Raw genomic sequence first — 20,051 nt, 5'->3', positions numbered from 1 at the left:
GCTGCCCAACTCGAAACGCAGCGGGCTTGTGAGTTTCACAAATCGGTTGCATCCTTCACCAACCCTCATCTCTAAAGTGCTGGCTCACAGTTGCACGCCACCAGCACCCGGTACCAAAGAGAACAAATTCAATCGATCGGGATCATCGGATGTTTTCATGAGCACGTAGGAAGGAGCGTGTGTCTAACATGGCACCACGTGCCTCTTCGCAACCTCAACTCTTCAAACCTTCAAATCACAGCACAGGTGCACGCATGTTATTGACCGCTGTGGATTCCAACACAGGCGGGGGGTGGTGGATCTCACAAATGTTGTGAAACTCCCTTCCCATGGGCGTCGAGGTGCCAGACCCTGTCTCGCCAGAAGAAGGCGGTACAGCAAAACAATGTGGACTCCACCTGGGAGAGAGTATTGCCCCCTCGCACGCATGGGTTTTATCCAAGTGCTTCGATTACCTCCCACATATAAACAACATGAAGTGGGATAGGGCCAAACACATCGCTATGGAAAGGGATGATGATGATGATGGACAGCTATCGACACTAATGAGTGACAGACAAAAGAGAGCGGGAATTATATGATTTGGATCTTTCGGTAATGTCACGTAGATAGGTTCAAATTAATAAAAAATAAAATAAACAAAAACTACGACGTTTCGATTGCAACACAAGCGGTCGTCATCAGGCGGAGAGAGAAAAAAACGTCGTAGTTTTTTGTTTATTAGATTTTAATTAATTTGAACCTATCGACGCGACTTTACCGAAACACCCAAAGAATATAGATTCCTGCAGTCACGAAAGCTTCAAGTCAACGGGAATGTTCGTTGCCTCGCTACACGTCAGTGGCTGTTTGTTGCGTTTCATTCCTTCACCTCCAAAACACATCTTCTCGTTCTCCGTCACGGGCTTATCTCGCCGGCAGAAGCGTCTGAGACACTCGCCGCCGCTGCACGCTCACCAGGCCCCGCGCTGATGCCCCTTCCACACGACGCGGGCTGTCACGGAGAGTACGTTCCTACAGCTGTTTCTTGTTACTCGTGCTGCCCTTTGGAGGTTATAGGATCTTTGCCGCACGTGTTTCCAACATCATCTCGGAACGCGACTGGCAACGTCCTCCCCTTGCTGCCCGTGTGGGAGGGTGCCTCGAGGTGGGAGACCGAACCAACTCCGACCAATCCTAGATTTGAAGCTTTCGTGACTGCAAGGATTCATATTCTTAGGTTTTTTTCTCGGTAAAGTCACGTAGGTAATAAATTAAAATTAATAAAAGTAAAATAAAATCACGACGTTTCGGAGGCAACACAAGCTTCCGTCTTCAGGTGAACAGTCACAGCACGACAGCTGTATCAAGCTGTATCACTTGATATCACTTGATACAGCTGACGTGCTGTGACTGTTCCACCTGAAGACGGAAGCTTGTGTTGCCTCCGAAACGTCGTGATTTTATTTTATTTTTATTTTACTTTTATTAATTTAAATTTTTTACCTACGTGACTTTACCGAGAAAAAAAACCTAAGAATATGAATCCGACCAATCCCTTGCCGTGACCCAAAACATCTTTCGATCGAGCGCTTTCAAACTCCGCTCGGAGATTGGCAGTGACGCCGCGGGAGCGAGACGTTAACGACCTCGCCTGCCCTGCTTGCCCTGTTTGTACGGGAGGCTCGTGGAGGAAACAGAATTTGCATCGACGCCTCTCCCGTTCTGGCTGTCGGTGGCTCGTGCCGAAAATAAGCCGCATGTCCCACGCGTCAAAACCACGGTGCCGAGATGTTAACTACCTTGCCTGGTGTACAGGAGGTCGTGGGTTCGATCTCGACCCCGACCCTGACGCCTGTATATTTTGAGTTTGCGTGTCTCTCTCTCTCTCATCATGACCACGGTGGCTAGGAGATGTTAACTACCTCGCCTGGTATACAGGAGGTTCGTGGGTTCGATCACAACCCTTGATGTCTGCATATTTGGAGTTTGCATGATCTCCCCGTGGTCGCGTGGATTTTTTTCCGGGTCCTCTTGTTTTTGCCTCCACATTTAGAAACGTGCGTTTAGAGTATGTGGCTGCTGTACATTGAAACACAATGAGCCACTTAATTGGGCTATCACTTGTGGCCAGGTCGCTTCTGAAAAATAGATATGTAGCTCAGTGGGCCTTACCTGCTAAAATGAAAAAAAAAATAGTTCAGTTTGTTTCAAAAGCTGCTGAATTGCCGAGCATTCATTCAAAGGTTGTTGGCAGGTACTTGCCGGTTAAAAAAATACACTCGAACACTTCCCAAGTGGAGCAGTTTCTCGACTCGATGATGCCCACTGCAGGAAAAGTCACAATGCCAGGGCTACGGTTAGGTTAGAGATGACCTTTTGTCGTGGGCTTCTTTTGCCTCTGTTGGAATGTTGGTGCGTGGTGCGGAGTTCATGTTGGCATTAGTTTGAAACCAAGGGGCAATATCTGAAGCGTGCATTTTTATTTATTTACGACAGCGATCGTGTTACGCACAAATGTAAATCATCGTGCAGATGTGGCCGTGTGGCTCGGAGGTCAGAGTCCTGAGCTGGTGCTATTGAGGCCCTGCGTTCAGGCATCCTTGATTAAGCGAGGTTCTCAAGTGTAATTAATTGATGGTCTCAGCCTGATCGTTAACGATTGCACAAAACAATCCATTATTACAAAAAAAGACTTCATTTGGCAAAATTCCAACTCCGATCATTAAATATATTCGGTTCGATTATCGTGCGAAAAACACCAATTTCATAGCAGAGATAATCGGAAGGTTTGCCTTCTGTCGTGGGAAGATAGATGGACGGTTTGAATATTTTTACAAGGAATAAGCTTCGTGAAAACATATTGCACAACTATATTTAGACACAAAGTTATGCACTGCTCTGTGCGATTTGCTCAAGGATTCTTCGTCTCAGGAAATGAGATTATAAGGACAGTCAAGATGGGAATAAAAAATGTTTTTAAGGACAAAATATGGGACCTGTCTTGCCAGTATCAAAATTTCAGAATAGGTTCCACCCTTTCTGGCAATAAAGCAGAATATGAAAATAAAACAGGTGTTAAGATGTTAAAACACCAAACAGAAACCTTTTGAAGGGAATCGTGTCTGCATAAACCACACGTACTTGTGGTGAACATGCAAACACAAACATGCTCCTATAATATAAGTGTAGTTTGTTGTACGGAGACACACACTAGAGTTGGAGGCAACACGTTTATTCAAACACCCCAACAGGGCTCACTACAACACATTCCTGCGGAGGGAGCTGGTAAGAACGTTGGGTTGCTCGGTCAATGGCCAGGGTCAACGGCGGCGTGGTGTATTCCGCAAATATGCCTGACTGTGAGGGCGGGCACAAGCCGGCGTGAGTAGGTTAAACGTTGAGTTTTATAAGGGCACCACGGGGTGAACAGCCCCTCCCCACCCAGCCCCACCCCTCCCACCCTCCACCCAGCCCCACCCTCCCCACCCAGCCCCTTCCCACCCTCCCCACCCAGCCCCTCCCCACCCTCCCCTCCCCACCCAGCCCCTCCCTGCACGACGGACGGACACAATAATCCCCTGTGGGCTGGTGTAACCAGGATGTTCCTACCAGTATAAACGTACACTGGTTCAACATCTAAGTGATAACTACACAGATTTACTATGTGAGTAGCGGATTAACTACACGTACGGGTCAGTCAGCGTACATGCTGCCTGACCCACGGTGCCGAGAGAAGACCGCAGACTCGGGACGACGACGACGAGACGCGAGACCCCAGGAATGAGTCTCCAGACGAGCCTCGAACGCTCTCGGGACCGCCCCTTTATGTTCCTGGGCGTGGCCTCGCTCCGCCCTGAGCCACGCCCCCTTCGAGACCTTTCCCGAAGGATCTGGACGAAGCGTCACGTGTCCCTCAAGCCCCTCCCTCCCCCTCGGGCCCCCCTCACTACCCTGTCCCGGTCACGTGCCCTCTCGGGTTCACGCAGACTACCATGTCCTCACTTGCCCTCTCTCAAACCGTCACCAGGACTATGCCCCCTAGGGCCCACTTGCATTTAGTACTCACTCTGGCCCCAGAGAGAGGTTCCAGATGCACAGTAACACTCTTGTGACAGTGCCTGGTGCTACCACCATGGTGACACCCTTAACGTCACTACATAAGTGCCGCGTGTGGTTAATGCAGACAGGATTCCTTGCAAAATGTTTCTCTGCTCGGTGTTTGAACATCTTAACACCTGTATTGTTGCCAGAAAGGGTAAAACCCACTCTTATAGGACCACAAATGTTCGGCGATAATGACGCGAATAGCTGCGCTATTTGCAAAGGCTTTTTGCAGAGGTTGTCACAAGTGATGTGATCGCGTAAAGGCCGTTTCTGTTGTGAAGGGCGAACCATCAAACATTTCTGTGCAATTTTACAGCAATTGTTTTCGACTGAGTGCCTTTCTTGCAGGCACGAGACGCCATTTGTAACCTCCAGGAATTCCTTTGATTAGGACCTCTTGGAGCGAGGAAAGGTCATGAGGTGTACTGGTAAATAACTCAAATGCGCACGCACGTGTATCAATATGTCACATCATTGACGAGGGGTCGGCTGTATCTGGCGCAAACCAGTATGATCTTAAAACCATCATCGACAAATCACTGTCTCACTTTTACTTTGCCCGCGAGGTTGAGAGGCACGTTTGAGTTTTACAGAATCGCACGAATACTTTATTTATAGTTGAATCAGAAATTTGTTTTACACCGATGTCCAGTTGGGGCACGGGTTCAGAACGTTGCACCAACAAACAATGCAGAAACGCGATAGGGAGTGCAAAGTGTAGAAAAGGTAAAGAAACAACATCCAGAGAGGGGCGAGGGATGGGGCATGATAGATATGAGACTGGGAATGGACGTGTTGGTGGGAGAATGTGGGGAGAGTGCAGTTACCACCAGCTGATATTGTGTATTGCTGATGGCATTGAAGAAACCAACCCCCCACCCACCCACCCACCGGGAGAAAATGAAAATAAATTATTCCCTTGATGTCGAACTGTTTACCCTCGCTGGTCAATTTTGCAAGCTTGCGCAATCCGACAAATCCGCGCAAGTCGCGCGATCCACGTTATTCTTGGCTGCCAGTGCGCAAGCTGGAGCGCTCCGTCTCCCCTTGGGAAGTTCCCAAAGCTCCGAAGCAGCGACCTCGTCGCGCGCTCCCTGAAGGAACCACCACAGCCACCACCCCCTTAGCATGAAGAGGTCCAGATGGCCAGGGTAATAGAGCGGGAGGTAGGGAGGGGGTAGCCGAGATGGGCGTGCTAACAAAGACAAAGATCCCCCCGTGTAGCCTGTAACAGACTGTTGGGGCAAGTGCTGTTAGCGAGCACCCATGAAGGCCGGCACGGCACACGATGGGGTGGGTGGCCAGCACCACGCCCGGCCGCCTTTGTCTCCCCTAGCGAGCGATATTTACACACCGCACCAAGTACTAATTTGAGGCTGAGTCGACCTAGGGGAGGCCCAGGACCGGTTCAGATCATCGTCACCGGTGTGGGCCGTGAGCAACCTAACCGCTACACTACCGCTTCCCAAACACGCGCACATCAACGCACGTACGGACGGACCGGCGGATCGACGGACGGAGGAAGTAAAATAATGAATCTTTGTATTCCGTGGCTTGCAACGCAGCAACAGCAGCAACAACCTCAACTCTCTCTCCGTCGCAAAAGCAGGAGCGAAAAAAAACACACAATCAGGGGCCCCGCCTTCGATTAGGATTCTGCGCACGCCCCCTTTGCCCATGCAACCACCAGAGCGCCCGGCTCACCAGAGAGCCACAGTTAGTTTGGATGGTCGTGGATTTCCCCCCCCCGCACCACACATTGCTGCTGCTGCTGCTGCTTGGTGGTTGTGACCCCGTTTTTGGGGCAGTTGAGGGCTTCCATCAGCCGAACGCGGCTGCGTGCGCATCTGCTGCCGCTGTACCCCACGCAAACCGAACAACGACCACGGTTTTTGTTATTTGCAAGTGCCGCTTTCGTGCTCATAGAGGCCAGTGGTAATGATTGCCTTTCACCCGCTGCTTTAGGACCTGCGGAATTAATTATCATTATTATTAGCGATGGATGCGAGCGGTGGCGCCGCGATCACCGCATGTGTTCTGTCACCATCGTCACGACTGGATTTGTATACTGTGTATTACGTTGTTTTTTTAGCGGGGAGCGGTGGCGCAGTGATTGTTATTATAATTCGTTTTAAATGCCCACCACCTGTATTTAATGTGCATTTATTGTGTTGCGCAATTCTGGACGGAGAGAGTGGTGGGTGGGTTGCGTGCCCACCGTTGACTGTTGGAGCGGTGCATTGCTCAGCGCACTGCCAAGATTTTTAGCCGGCGTCCCGAGTTCGATTCCGGGCCACGTCTAACATCGGGAGCGAGCGACATCTGACACGGTCCAGCACCCTCCCCACCGCTGCCGCGCAGTGGATAAGTACGGCCGATGGGAGGCCTGCATCCAGCAGTGGATTGACAACGGGCTTGTACAGAGTTATAATCGATAGCACTGTTTGCTGTCTTCGTTTGTCACGTTTTACGCTGTTGCTTTTCTGGTTGTTGTCAACGTGAGCGGTGCTGTGAATGTGTTTTAACCCTCAGAGTCTATTCGCTGCAACAGCTCGTGGTGGTGGTGGTGGTGGTGGCGGTAGAGAACCAGGAGCTGGAAGACAAGGCTGGAGACCGAGGAATTGAATCGACGAGTTAGGTAAGTCGCCTCTTCTCGCGTGGCGTACGGAGCGATCTGTGCTTGGTGGTTGTGGTGTGATGGTGACGGTGATGATGGTGGTTATAATAGGGGGGACCGGGCGGTGGTGTAGCGGTTAGTGCGCTGCGCTACGAACCTGGATCGACCCGAGTTCGATTCCCGCTCACGGTCAATATCAGTGACAATTATAATCTGAACCAGTTCTGGGCATCCCCTAGATCGACTCAGCCTCAAATGAGTACCTGGTGTAGTGCGTAAACACATCGCCACTAGGGAGACAAAGGCGGCTGGGTGTGATGCTGGCCACCCACGCGGTCGCGTGCCGTGCCGGCCTTCATAGGTGTTACTCGTTAAACGCACTTGCCCCAACAGTCCGTTAAGGCTATACAGGGGATCTTTGTTTTTTGGTTGTAATAGTGGGTGATGGTGCTGGTGATGATGGTGGGCTTTGAGCGAGCAAACAAGCGCGTGTTGGATAAAGTTGCACACAGATCCAGTCTGAGATTAACGATGCACTCCTCCAACCCGTGCGCGAGTAATGAAATTAAAACATGATCGGGATGTTTTGCTCCACGTGTGTGAAATAACAATGTTCGCCGCCGCTCGTGATTTCCAAGGGCAGGCGTATGCGCGTGCTTGCCTCCAATCGGGTCAACAATACCTGAGCGCAATTTGGTTGCAAGCAACTGGATGGCTTGAATGTTGGACGTCTCTGCAACCAGAGACTGATTCATCTTCTTGGTTCTTTCGGTAAAGTCACGTAGAATGGAAATATTAAAATAATAAAAATAAAAAATAAAGCATAATAAAATAATTGTGAGAATTATTTTCTTATGCTATATTTTTTTCATTTTATTATTTCCATTCTACGTGACTTTACCGAAAAACCAAGAGGATGAATCCCTGCAGTCACGAAAGCTTTAAATCGAAATCAGAAACTGATTGCTCAGATCTGGACCACCGTTAATGCTCACGGCTCAGCGTAGAAAAGCGGACAATATACAGTCTATGTCTCAATCAAATATCTGTTTCTCCAGGTAAAAAAGTTAAAGTATTTCTAGACCAAACAATTTACACTTTTTATTTTTTTATTTTACCAGGTTAGGCCCACTGAGCTATGTAGCTCTTTTTCAGAAGCGACCTGGTCACAAATGATCGCTCGACGAAGGGGCTTATCATCATCACGTGCAAATCACGTATAGCAGCCACATACTCGAAAAGCGTGATGTGGATTCTAAATGTGGAGGAGGACCCGGAGAAAAATTCACGCGACCACGTGGAGAGAGAGAAACACCGCAAACTCCAAATACAGCAGGCGTCATGGTGGTGATCGAACCCACGACCTCCTGCATACCAGATGAGAAAGTTAACATCTCGTCACCGGTCCGACGGTGGCGAGATGCTACATAACCCCCAAAGGTCCGACGGGCCTTCTGGGTGTGCATACTTTCATCAGCATTAATTCAACACAAGTAGAACCCCGGACTGGTTTCGACAGTGCCAAGTCGACAGAGTTCGACTTGCATGAATAATTCAACGCTGGAGAAGTTCCAGACACTGATATAATCCACTCGCAGATGTTCAACGCGTGCCTGTATGTGTTCAGATCCACTCATGATAATTCACAGCCAATGTGTGTGTGTGTGTTATGTAATAAGCTTGTGCCGGAGGCCCCGGGGGGACAGGCGTCTATGACGTCTCCTGGCCAAACCCAATTTGGCAGAGCCAGGAGACTGAATCCTTACCCTCGGGGCTCCTCCAGAAACAACAATATACCACTACGTGTGGCCACGTGGAATGTTCGAACGTTCACTGCGGAGGAGAGGCTGCTACTCTTCTGTCGGGAGCTGGACTGGTACCGCCTGGATCTCTGTGGTATTCAGAAGGTCCGGTGGACCGGCTCTGGCTCCTGCCACCATGAGGGGTGGACAGTCCTCTTCTCGGGGCAGGAGACTGCCAAACAACAGGGAGTGGCTCTTCTGAACAAAATAATGAAGGGGGCGTGGGAGCGTGGGGGTGAGGTGTGGGAAGCTGTAAGCCCCAGGCTACTTTGGGCTCGCCTTCCTATCAACCAGAGGCGAGGAGTGGTGGTCTTGGTTACTTATGCCCCCACTGAAGACGAACGTCCGTGGAGGGATGCAGGCAAGGCGAATTAGTCAGATGCCTTCTATGACCTCCTGTCACAGGTGCTAGCTAAAGTGGCCCCTCGGGACAGAGTCATCTTGTTGGGTGACTTCAATGCCCGAGTTGGTCATGATGCTGGCATCTGGTCTGGAGTGATTGGAAGGCATGGGCCAGATCAACTCAATAACAACGGCAGGAGGCTGCTAGATGTTTGTGCAGCCCATGGGCTTGTAATTACCAACACGCTGTTCCGGCATCGGCGCATCCACACAACATCATGGATGCATGCCGGGTCCAAGCAAGAACATCTGCTGGACTACATAGTGACGGAACAGCGGATGAGGGTCCATGTCCTTGACACCAGGACCTACGGTGGAGCTGATCTGCCAACTGACCATCGACTTGTCATCTGTAATATGCGCCTGCCCTTCTTTCACTCCAGTGGTGGGTGTAAACCCAGGACCCCATTCAAACCCTTAGTGGCATGGTCTCAGCTAGCTGAAACCATTCCTCGCCTCTGGTCTCAGCTAGCTGAGACCATCCCCCACTCCTCCTGATGTCAAGGGGAAATGGGCGAGATTTAGGGCTGTGGCTCATGCAGCTGCAATGGCTGCTTTGGGTACACGGTCCAGACCTCCTCAGAGACCCTGGCTGACAGAGCCAGGGTGTTCTGGCTCAAGCTGGCTGATAAAAAGCGACAGGCCCACTCTCATCGGCTACAGAATCCCACGCCGGAGAATGAGGAGGCTTACCGCAGCCTTTGCTAGGAGTTTCGGAGAGCCGTGAGGCGCTGCAAGGATAGGTGGTGGTCGCGGGTTGCTGAGGAAATGGAGTCTGCCTCAGTGGCCTGCGATAACAAATCGCTCTTTAATTCCATCAAAAAAGTAACTTGCAGCGCCGCACCTATTACCATAATTAGGGGAAGGAACGGTGATCAAATCTCCGACCCCCAGGAACAGGTTTGCTGATTTGCTGAGCATTTCTGTGAGGTCCTGGGGGAGGGGACATCCCTCAGCCTGGATAACAACGTGGGACAAAGTGTGGATGACCCAGCCGAGGCTGCGGTGCCTCAAATATTGGAGGAAGTCACCCCCTGTGAGTGGCTGGCTGAGGTGCCATCCGTTGAAGAAGTACTGAAGGCGATCCAGAGTCTGAGACAAGGAAAGGCACCGGGCAGAGATGATCTCTCAAGCAAAATGCTGAGGGAGGGTGGCGTTTGTGCACAGACTGCCCTACATGACATCATAACAACAGTCTGGACCACTAGATGGCTTCCGCAGGACTGGAAGGATGCCCTGATGGTCCCCCTCTTTAAGAAGGGGGACCGCACAGACTGTAGCAACGACAGGGGCATCTCACTCTTCAGTGTGCCAGGAAAGGTTCTGGCAAGGATTATTCAACATCGCCTTGCTAGGCACAGTAAGGAAAGGATTGCGGAACCCCTATGTGGTTTCAGGAAATGGCGATCCTGCATGGATGCCATATTTTATGTCCGTCTGCTACAGCAGAGGTGTAGGGAATTCCAACAAGACCTACATCTCTGCTTTATTGACCTGGTCAAGGCCTATGATACCATCAGTAGACCTGGGCTCTGGGTTGTTCTTCGTGCTTTGGGAGTCCCTGAACCTCTGCTCACAATCATTAAGGACATTCATGATGGTGAGCGGGCCCGGGTAAAACTACGTGGCCAGGAGTCGGAGCCATTCCCTGTGCACCTTGGGGTGTGACAGGGATGTCCTCTGGCTCCCACATTATTTAACATCTATTTTGACCACGTAGTTCGTGAGGCCTTCAATAGCTGTCCCGGAGGAATTTCCATCTGGTACAGATACAATGGGAGGCTGATCGATGCCCGGGAGCAGTCAAGGGATGGTTCTCTATTGCTCAACCATGTTATGTATGCCGATGATCTGGTAATCGCTACTCACTCAGAGGAGGAGTTGGAGGCGCTGCTGCTAAACCTGGAGCTTGCCACTAAGAGGTGGGGCCTTACCATCAGCCCCACCAAAACTAAGCACCTGCCAAGGTATTTTGTACCATCGGACACTCCATCCCCACAACTCCCAGATGGGGCAGTTGTGGAGAGAGTGGAGAGTTTCCCATATCTGGGCAGTGTGCTTATGACCGACTCCGTTTAAACAGCAGAGGTCTCACTCCGAATCAGTCGAGCGGCAATATCTTTTCATCGGTTGCGTAACGCTGTGTGGAAGCTACCTGGTCTGTCGCTCCGCACGAAGCTTCAGGTCTTCTCGGCCACAGTCATTCCCTCCCTTCTCTACACTTGTGAAACGTGGACCCCACTAATGGAACATCTTCACCAGTTAGAAACATTTAGGCTGGCCTGCCTACGATCCATCCTGGGTTTAACCAGGCAGGATTGTGTGAGGAGCTCACAAATCCTTGAAAGATCTGGACAAAGACCCATCGGTGAGCTCCTCCAGCAGGCAAGGCTGCGTTGGCTGAACCATGTAGCCCGCATGCCCAGTCACTGCATGCCTAAACAGCTTTTGTTCGGCCGGATCGAGGGGGTTAAACGGGCGCAGCACGGGCTAGAGAAGAGATAGAGTGATGTGGTACAGGAGGATGTGGAGCTGAGTGGACTTGCCGATGACTGGTACCAGCGGTGTCAAGATCGGCCTCTGTGGAGGAGGCTCGTGAAGGACGCTAATTGGCAATAGGAGGCAGTCGCCCTCCAACAACAACGGTGGGCGGAGGAGCGACACTCACAACAACGAGTGGAGCCAGTCGTCTCAGTCAGTCGACCCGTGGCACCTGGGTCTGCCCTGTGACCTCCTGCCAGCGGGCGTTCGATACTTCACATGGCCTCAAGGTTCACATAGCCTGGCACAAGCGTCGTGGTGACGTCACCGCCACTTAGTGGCGAATGGCGGTTGTTATTGTTGTTCTAATTAAACTGGTGCTGCTATCGCTATTGATATATCATCTTAATGCAAAAGTAAACACAAGGAATTTTTTTTATCTTCTTTTTTCATATAATGTAACTCATTCAATGTTGATATTACACGACGATTCAAAATAATCTATGCCACCGAGTCCCCTGGCTGTATGCTGGCTGGGCTTCTCTCCATCCCAACAATAGATGTGCTGCTGTTCGTGGGTGAGGCCATTGCCACCAAGGCTAGCTGGGTGGCTGGCTACACGGGATTTTCCGTGTAACAAAACACATTCCTGCGGAGGGAGCTGGTAGGAACGTTGGGTTGCTCGGTCAATGGCCAGGGTCAACGGCGGCGTGGTGTATTCCGCAAATTTGGCCGACTGTGAGGGCGGGCACAAGCCGGCGTGAGTCGGTTAAAGTTGAGTTTTATAAGGGCACCACGGGGTGACCAGTCCCTCCCCACCCAGCGCCACCCCTACCACCCCCCCACCCAGCCCCACCCTCCCCACCCAGCCCCTTCCCACCCAGCCCCTCCCCACTCTCCCCTCTCCAGCCAGCCCCACCCATCCCATTTTTGGATGCACGACGGACAGACTAATCCCATGTGGGCTGGTGTAACCTGGAGGTTCCTACCAGTATAAGCATTGGGTTGGATCGAAACGGCAGAAGAAGATGTTCGGAACACATCAAATAGATAGTGACACCGAAGAGGCTGGAGTAAGGCATACAGAAGACTGAACAAGGCTAATTTAAAATAGCTCTAACTTTCAATCTATGTCCGTGTTAAGTAATTATTTCGCCAAAATATTCTGTTCGTGCCCTGAGTACTGGAGGATGGAAAAAAGAGCACGCACATGACAGCTCTCTTATTTTCCGTTGCAAAGCAATGGGTTCTCGACTAATTAAGGATACGCGAAAAAAATACTCACGCGTTCGCGTTTAAACAAAAATGGTGTACGTATATTTATCATTCTCGAGAAAACGTTATACACATTTCCTGCACACATCCCTTACGTATGAATGGACATTTGGAGGACCGGCAATATTATGGGAGATGCAGAAGTGTTCCACCAAATCAAGGATCATCAGTGACCCATAGCCAGTCACGAAATGGTAAGCATTGCAAATACGTGCTTCTGTACATGGAGGAGACTACAGACCGAGCAGTATTTGTCAGCGGGAAAACAGACATTTGTATCTTATTTCATACAATGTGTCGTGTTCATATAAAACCACTCTCCTGCAACTAAATTCTCCGGAATGCACCGGGTCTCCTCGGACCGCAGGAGATAAGCAGGTTTGAGCCTGGTTAGTGATTGGAATTGGTGACCTCTGTTTAATCAACCCGCGTGCTGATCAGCGTGGTGTGGCGGTCCCAGACTCTAGGATTCCGTTTTTTTCCACAATGTCGTTTGATCACCACGTGCAAAACACAGTCAGGTCCCGCAAATGTTCTTATCAGGGCGCTACGACTCATTGGGCCACGATTGGGTCGTGGTCTAGCCAACAGGGCGGCGTGCAGCGTGACATCGACGAGGCTCGTTTACTGCAACTCGCTACTCTTTGGTTCTTTCGGTAAAGTCACGTGGATTCCTTGCAGTAACGAAAGCTTCATATCAAGATTACAACTCGCTACTCCAGGCAACGTCTGGCTGAAGCACGAGCAAGCTGCGCCGTGTACACATTCCTTGGCACGCGTGGTGACGGGGTACTGCGAGATCCGACCGTGTCCGTCCAGCGGTCGCTGAGCTACATCGGTTTCGTGATGAGGTCGCACTCATCGTACACAATGTGCTCGCCGCGAATGTACCACAACACCTTTTTGATCTCGTCGGGGAGCAAAACCATCACGCAACCTGCGGTCATCCTCGCGCAGCGGCTTTTGTTTGACACATAGGTCACCGCGTCGCGCGCTTTCAGATGCGCTTCTGCGGCCGTCTGGAACGCTCTTCCTTCCGATATTGGGAAGCCACTGGGAGCTATCCACTTTTTAAATCAAAATTTAAAACGAATTTCTTTAGAACTGCTTTTTGCGCTTGGTCTTCCGTCCTTCCCCAGCACCTGCGATTGGGCGAGTTGGGCCACATACGCTGAGAAAGAAGTCTAACAAACATGCGTACAGCGCGGTGATGTATGGTCAAATAAATCCCCATGCCCCTCAGGGTGTGTGGGGGCGGGTGAGTTTGTCCACGAGTGAAAATTGCATGGCCATAATAAATTAACCTTCGTGTGTTTTCGATTCGCGCAAACGATATCTATCACGTCTCATTAATATCAATTACCTCTTACGTGCTTCCAAAGTACCGCGTAACGCCGTTGATAACGCAGTACTGTGCCCAAAGGAAGAGACACCCGTTTCAAATGCCATTTTATAATACATCACTCAGAAGCAACCCTTGAGCGTCGTTTATTTTCAGTGTTACGCATTATATCAACGTTTTCTTGGTTCTTTCGGTAAAGTCACGTAGAAGGGAAGTAATAAAATAATAAAAATATTATGTTTTATTTTTATTATTTTATTACTTCCCTTCTACGTGACTTTACCGAAAGAACCAAGAAGATGGATCCCTGCAGTCACGAAAGCTTTAAATCGAAAGATATCAACGTTGTGTCGAACTGGGGCCCGTGTAATAAAGAGGAGGCGGGGGCGGGGGGTTGCCTGTAGCACCTGATGGTTCATCGGCATTCATTCAAAGCTTGGCCTGGCTCTGCCGGTGAGACACTGCCAAGTTTGATCGCAGTCAGATCAATGGTTGCCGAAATTGGTGGTGCACTCCTAGACGAGCGGGCAGCCGATGGTGTTTCGTTAAGCGTTACTTTTGTCGTTTTTCTACGAGGAAGGGACAGATATATAAAGGAGATGCATTGTCTGCGTGTCTCTTCTGTTATTCATAGTCTCTCCGTAAACGACGACAATGCGTGCTTTGAGTTTTGTAAAACAAAAAAAGTGTCATAGGTTGAATTTGCATTCAAATGCAAGTTAAAGCAACCTCTGGCACATTACATAACGAAACCTCATTTCCGACATGCAGGGGAACGGTCATAGCAATGGCATTGCTATTTATTAGTCCGTGAAAGCCTCACTGAGTTTCAAGACAAATTTCCAGAAGGATCCTGCATAATGGTGTTTGGCCAATGCCATTATTCATACAACTTTTTACTATTTGTATTGGTTTTTTTCACCAGGTTAGGGCCGCTGAGCTATATAGCTATTTTTCAGAAGCGACTTGGCCACAAATGATAGCTCAACGAAGTGGGTTATCGTGTGGAAATTTACAGCAGTCAAATACTCTGAACGCGTGTTTCTAAACGTGGAGGGAAAAAACCGGAGGACCCGGAGAAAAATCCACATGACCACGGGGAGAGACGTGCAAACTGAAAACATACAGCGGGCGTCAGGGTTGGGATCGAACCCACGACCTCCTGTATACCAGGCGAGGTAGTTAACATCTCACCTCTGTGGTGCCCCATTAAAATGATCGACCTATTCCATTAACGAGTTCTCATTGTTATCAGCCATGGTCAATCTACTGCTGGATCACGGCTTTCATCTCTTACAATCCCGCGATATAATCATCCACCAAGCACTGGCACACAAACGGATTTCATCACTCCATCTCCTTTGATGGATGTCTCTCGGACGATCCCTATGCCACCACGGTGGAGAGATGTTAATTACTTCGCCTGGTATGCAGGAGGTCGTGGGTTCGATCCCGACCCTGATGCCTGCTGCTGTATATTTGGAGTTTCCGTGTCTCTCTCTCCCCGTGGTGAGATGTTAACTCCCTCGCCTGGTGTGCAGGAGGTCGTGGGTTCGATCCCGACCCTGACGCCTGCTGCTGTATATTTGGAATTTAAAACAAGTGTTTGGAGTATTTGGCTGATATACCTTTCCACACAGTGATAAGCCACTTCGTTGAACTATCATTTGTGGCCAGGTCGCTTCTGAACAATAGCTCAGCAGGCCTTACCTGGTAAAATAAAAAAAATAGTTTAGTTTATTCTTTAGTTTTATTCCTTGGCTCTCACCGTTCTTCTTGACCATCGGCCATCATCGCCCCCCCCCCCCCCACAGCGACGTGTCCTGTCTCAGCAGCCAGGTCCACTTTACTCTTGTTGGCAGGTGGAATTGCTTCTCATCAACATGCGTATTTACTTGATACAGCTGTCGTGGCTGTGACGGTTCCACCTGAAGACGGAAGCTTGTGTTGCCTCCGAAACGTCGTGATTTTTATTTTATTTTTTATTTTACTTTTATTAATTTGAATGTTTTACCTACGTGACTTTACCGAAAAAACCTAAGAATATGAATCCTTGCAGTCACGAAAACTTCAAATCTAGAATTAATGCGTATGTCCGTTAATCCACGCGCTCCTCTTTTCCGGCTTTCAAATCGACTCCACTCACGACGGCGGTGTGGCTGCAAGGACGACACTTTCCTGCCATTCAAACCCGACGCGCTTACCAGCTGCGCGACGGTTGACACCGCAGTCGGATACGTGTCGCTTCGAGTTTAAATTCATTCATTCACAGCTAAACGCGAGGCCGAATCGCGTCTGCTGTGCTGCGCAAACTCGCGGGTTCCTGGAGCCCAGAGCCACGCCGTGAAATTGACGGGCGTGCACAGGTGTGACCAAGTCACGCGTAAAATTTTAACTCGGCAATGCAACGGCAGATTTATATTTAGATTTGTTTTTTTTTTACCTTATCGGGCGATTGGTGTAAACGCGTTTGATTTATTTATGCCGCTCGTTGCATTTGCCGCCGAGGGTGTCATCTGCCTCGTTGAGCCCACACTTCCACGATTCGCCTGCTAGAACATTGTCAGCCACGGTCTCCCCAAGGTCGTGGACTCGAGTGCAGGTCTGGGTTGACTCGGCACCATCATCACCAACACCTCGATCATTGCGACTATCAATCGTCCTCACAAAACAAAGACACAAATCCCCCGTATAGCCTTAACATACTTTCGGGGCAAGTGCTGTTAGCGAGCACCTGTGAAGGCCAGAATGGCACACGAGGGGGTGGGTGACCAGCACCACGACCAGCCGCCTTTGTCTCCCCAGTGGCGATATTTTTACGCACCGCACCGGGTACTCATTTGAGGCTGAGTCGACCTAGGGGAGGCCCAGGACAGATGCAGATAATCGTCACTGATGTTGGGCGAGAGCGGGATTTGAATTCGGGTCGTCAAGTTCATAGGGGTGCGCGCTAACCATTACCCTACCGCTCCCCATCACCACCACCATCGTCACCAACATCGTCACCAACATCGGCTCGTGACGTGCACACCACACAGTTACTGAGGAGTCCACACAGGCACTGGCATCTGTAGCGCCGTGTAGGCAGGGGTTTGTGGATCACATGTAGATTTGTGAAACTCCCAAACCCGCTCGGTTGAGAGGTGGACAGGATACGGAGGTGGAGCGAGCAAGTCGGTGGACTGGTCCGTGCCAGCGAGACTGACATTGAGCAGAGGTTGTAGGCTTCGGCTACGAGGTGGCCAAGAGATGGCAGTGCAGCAGGAGATTATTGAATCTATCTGTGTGGAGATTTGAGTGCTCCCCACCCCCCCTCCCATCCCCGTATGTCCCATAGAGATGTTCCATGTCAAGGGATATTCCAGGTGAAAATGTTTGTAATAAATGATTAAGCAACCAATCATCGCAGGGCGGTAGGTGACATTTGCAAGTACTCAAGTCACGTGACGTCTTCTTCCAAAACCATTCACTAACACAGGGTGACGCGCTGCTGACTGCTGGAATTCCGCAAATAAATTGCTTCGTCTCATGCTTTCAAGGCAGCTCGCGTTAAACACCGCAGTGAATTATTCAATTTTTTTAATAGCAGACACCCATGGCGCTTGATTGGGAAGACACAGCGCCGCTCAATTACAGGATCTGCGCGACACGAGTGGACGTTGTCCCGGTCACAATGTAGGGCACGCAGCGTCGTCTCGCCTGACATCCATCATCGCGGTGGCGACGCGGATGCCCCGGAGCGCGGTCACAACTTGTAGGGGCGTTGTGCGAGCACCGTGGAACGACGTTTGCGTTGTCAGTGGGGTCATTCGATTCCCAGGTCCGCCCCCCCCCCGTGACCCCGTGACCCTGCCTTGCCGAGTTCACCAAATGCCCCCGTGCTCAAATGCCAATTGAAGATGCTGCATGCAGGCTGTTACGTTGCCCGATGCTTGATAAAACACAGTTGCGAGTTAAGTGAGCATGCCATGTGAAAGACATGTTCCAGATGCTCACAAAGACAAAGACACGCGCATCGACACACACGGTTGCTTAAATGCAACCGTGGTAGTGACTGGAAAGTGTGCTGCTCTGTGAATCCCTACGGCCCACATTGTTTTCTGACAATGTCTGACATCAGTGGTGATGATCTAAATCGATTATGGGCCTCTCCTAGGTCGATCCAGCCTTAAATAACGACCTGGTGCGGTGTGCAAACATTATCACCGGGGAGACGAATGGCGATTGGGCGCGGTGCTGGCAACCCACCCCCCTCGCGTGCCGTTCCGGCCTTCGTAAGGTGCTGCTCCTCGCGAACAGCACACGCCCCGCAAGTCCGCTGAGGCCACGCGGGGGATCTTTTGCGCTTGCTTTTCAGACCCAGCACTCTACCGAGAATGGCGGCGCAGAATTCCATCCCGCTCGTGAACGGCAAGGTGGAGAGCACGGAGATGGATATTGCGCCCGGTGCCCCTGGCAAGCAGAAGATCAACGAGCGCGGGCAGTGGAACAACAAGGTGGAGTTCGTGCTGTCAGTGGCCGGAGAGATCATAGGACTGGGGAACGTGTGGCGCTTCCCTTACCTGTGCTACAAGAACGGAGGCGGTGAGTGTTTGCGGCAGCGCGTCCTTAGGAGTTCTTGTTCTAATGGGTCTTTTGGTAAAGTCACGTAGGTAGGTTGAAAGAGAATAATAAGAAAAACTACGGCGTTTCGATCGCAACACGAGCGGTCGTCATCTCTCCTCCTGATCATCTCCTCCTGATGACGATCGCTTGTGTTGCGATCGAAACGTCGTAGTTTTTGTTATTTTCAAACTATTTACGTGAATCTTGATTTGAAGCTTTCGTGACTGCAGGAATCCATACTCTTTGGTTCTTTCGGTAAAGTCACGTAGGTAGAAAAATAATAGATCACGACGTTTCGATCGCGACACAAGCAATCGTCATCAGGTGGGACAACCACAGCAAGAAACAACTGCTGAAGTAGGTTATCTACGTGACTTTACCGAAAGACCCTAAGAGTATGAATTCCTGCAGTCACGAAAGCTTTCAGTCAAGACTGAGGACTTCTCTTTGGAAAAAGATAATGTGCATAAAAGAGCCTTTTTTGGGGGGCGTTAGATTGTTTTGCTTCTGAAATAGGATGTGCTAATTTCCGGGTGATTTAGTTTCATGAATATGCCCCAGTAAATGTATTTGATTTAGCTGTAATTGTTTGAAGCTAACGCACGATCGCTGCTGAATTGGATCTCTACACATCTAAAACTCAACCGTCATGTTTGTTTTTAAGTCCAACACGCGTATACTGCGAAACAAAACAGTATCTGTCCACACTGCAAACAGGTGAACATGAATTTTTTCCAGAAATTTAAACAACATCGTGTCAAGAAGACTCCCCTTCCGACAGATGTTCATGATCTGAGGGAGCATTTTCAAATTTGCCTGAGGGACGCATTCAGTGAGGTTACACAGCTCACTACCAAAATGTAACTGACACCTCAGTCCATATTAGCCAAAATAAATAAAGGTGCAGCCCTGCAATATTGCTCGTTCACGCCACCGCTGACAGAAGGTCGTCCACTCAAACGAAAAACAAACTGTAAACACCAGCGATCGGTCAGCAGTGTGCACGTAGAGTTATTGGCCGCACCAGATGTGACGGGATGTGAAAGTGAGACAATTGTCGTTTTTATTCGGTCTTCATCAATCTTGCCCTTTCAGCACCCGGTCCGGGTAATGGATGTCAAGGTGTAAAACCCCCCACGCCATGCCACTGAAAAACGGGGCCCACGTGCGAAATTCTATTTTTCACCGAAAAACGATTTCCCGTGATTTTTTGGGGGTTTTTCCTACGGTTGACGTCTGTCCGTTTGTCGAATATTTTTTTGGACGAAACGATTCGTGACTCTCAACTCAAATGAATAAAAGGAATTCGAAGAGACTTTACAAATGTCTAAGCCATTATAATATTAAGCGAATGTCTAAGCCACTGTAATATTAAGCATGGTGAAACTTTGTGCTCATCTATATATCTCATCATCATCGGCGCCCGATGTCCCTGACTTAT

The 20,051-nt window shown here is 49.9% G+C and overlaps 1 protein-coding gene across 1 annotated transcript in view; it reads left to right on the top strand.

The window, feature by feature from the left end:
• Window positions 1–5,791: 5,791 nt before the first annotated feature.
• LOC144943711 (sodium- and chloride-dependent GABA transporter 3-like) overlaps window positions 5,792–20,051 on the top strand; it is a 105,458-nt gene continuing 91,198 nt past the window's right edge. The window contains exons 1-3 of the mRNA XM_078871473.1: window positions 5,792–6,021; window positions 6,619–6,724; window positions 18,363–18,589. Of these exons, the coding sequence (XP_078727599.1) occupies window positions 18,382–18,589 (208 nt within the window). The 5' untranslated portion in view covers window positions 5,792–6,021; window positions 6,619–6,724; window positions 18,363–18,381. The remainder of the gene's footprint in view (window positions 6,022–6,618; window positions 6,725–18,362; window positions 18,590–20,051) is intronic.

This window comes from Lampetra fluviatilis, chromosome 32 (assembly GCF_964198595.1).
Source record: "Lampetra fluviatilis chromosome 32, kcLamFluv1.1, whole genome shotgun sequence".
Classification (NCBI taxonomy): Eukaryota; Metazoa; Chordata; class Hyperoartia; order Petromyzontiformes; family Petromyzontidae; genus Lampetra; species Lampetra fluviatilis.
The sequence above is the reverse complement of the archived record's forward strand: the minus strand, read 5'-3'. Positions and strand labels throughout refer to the sequence as shown.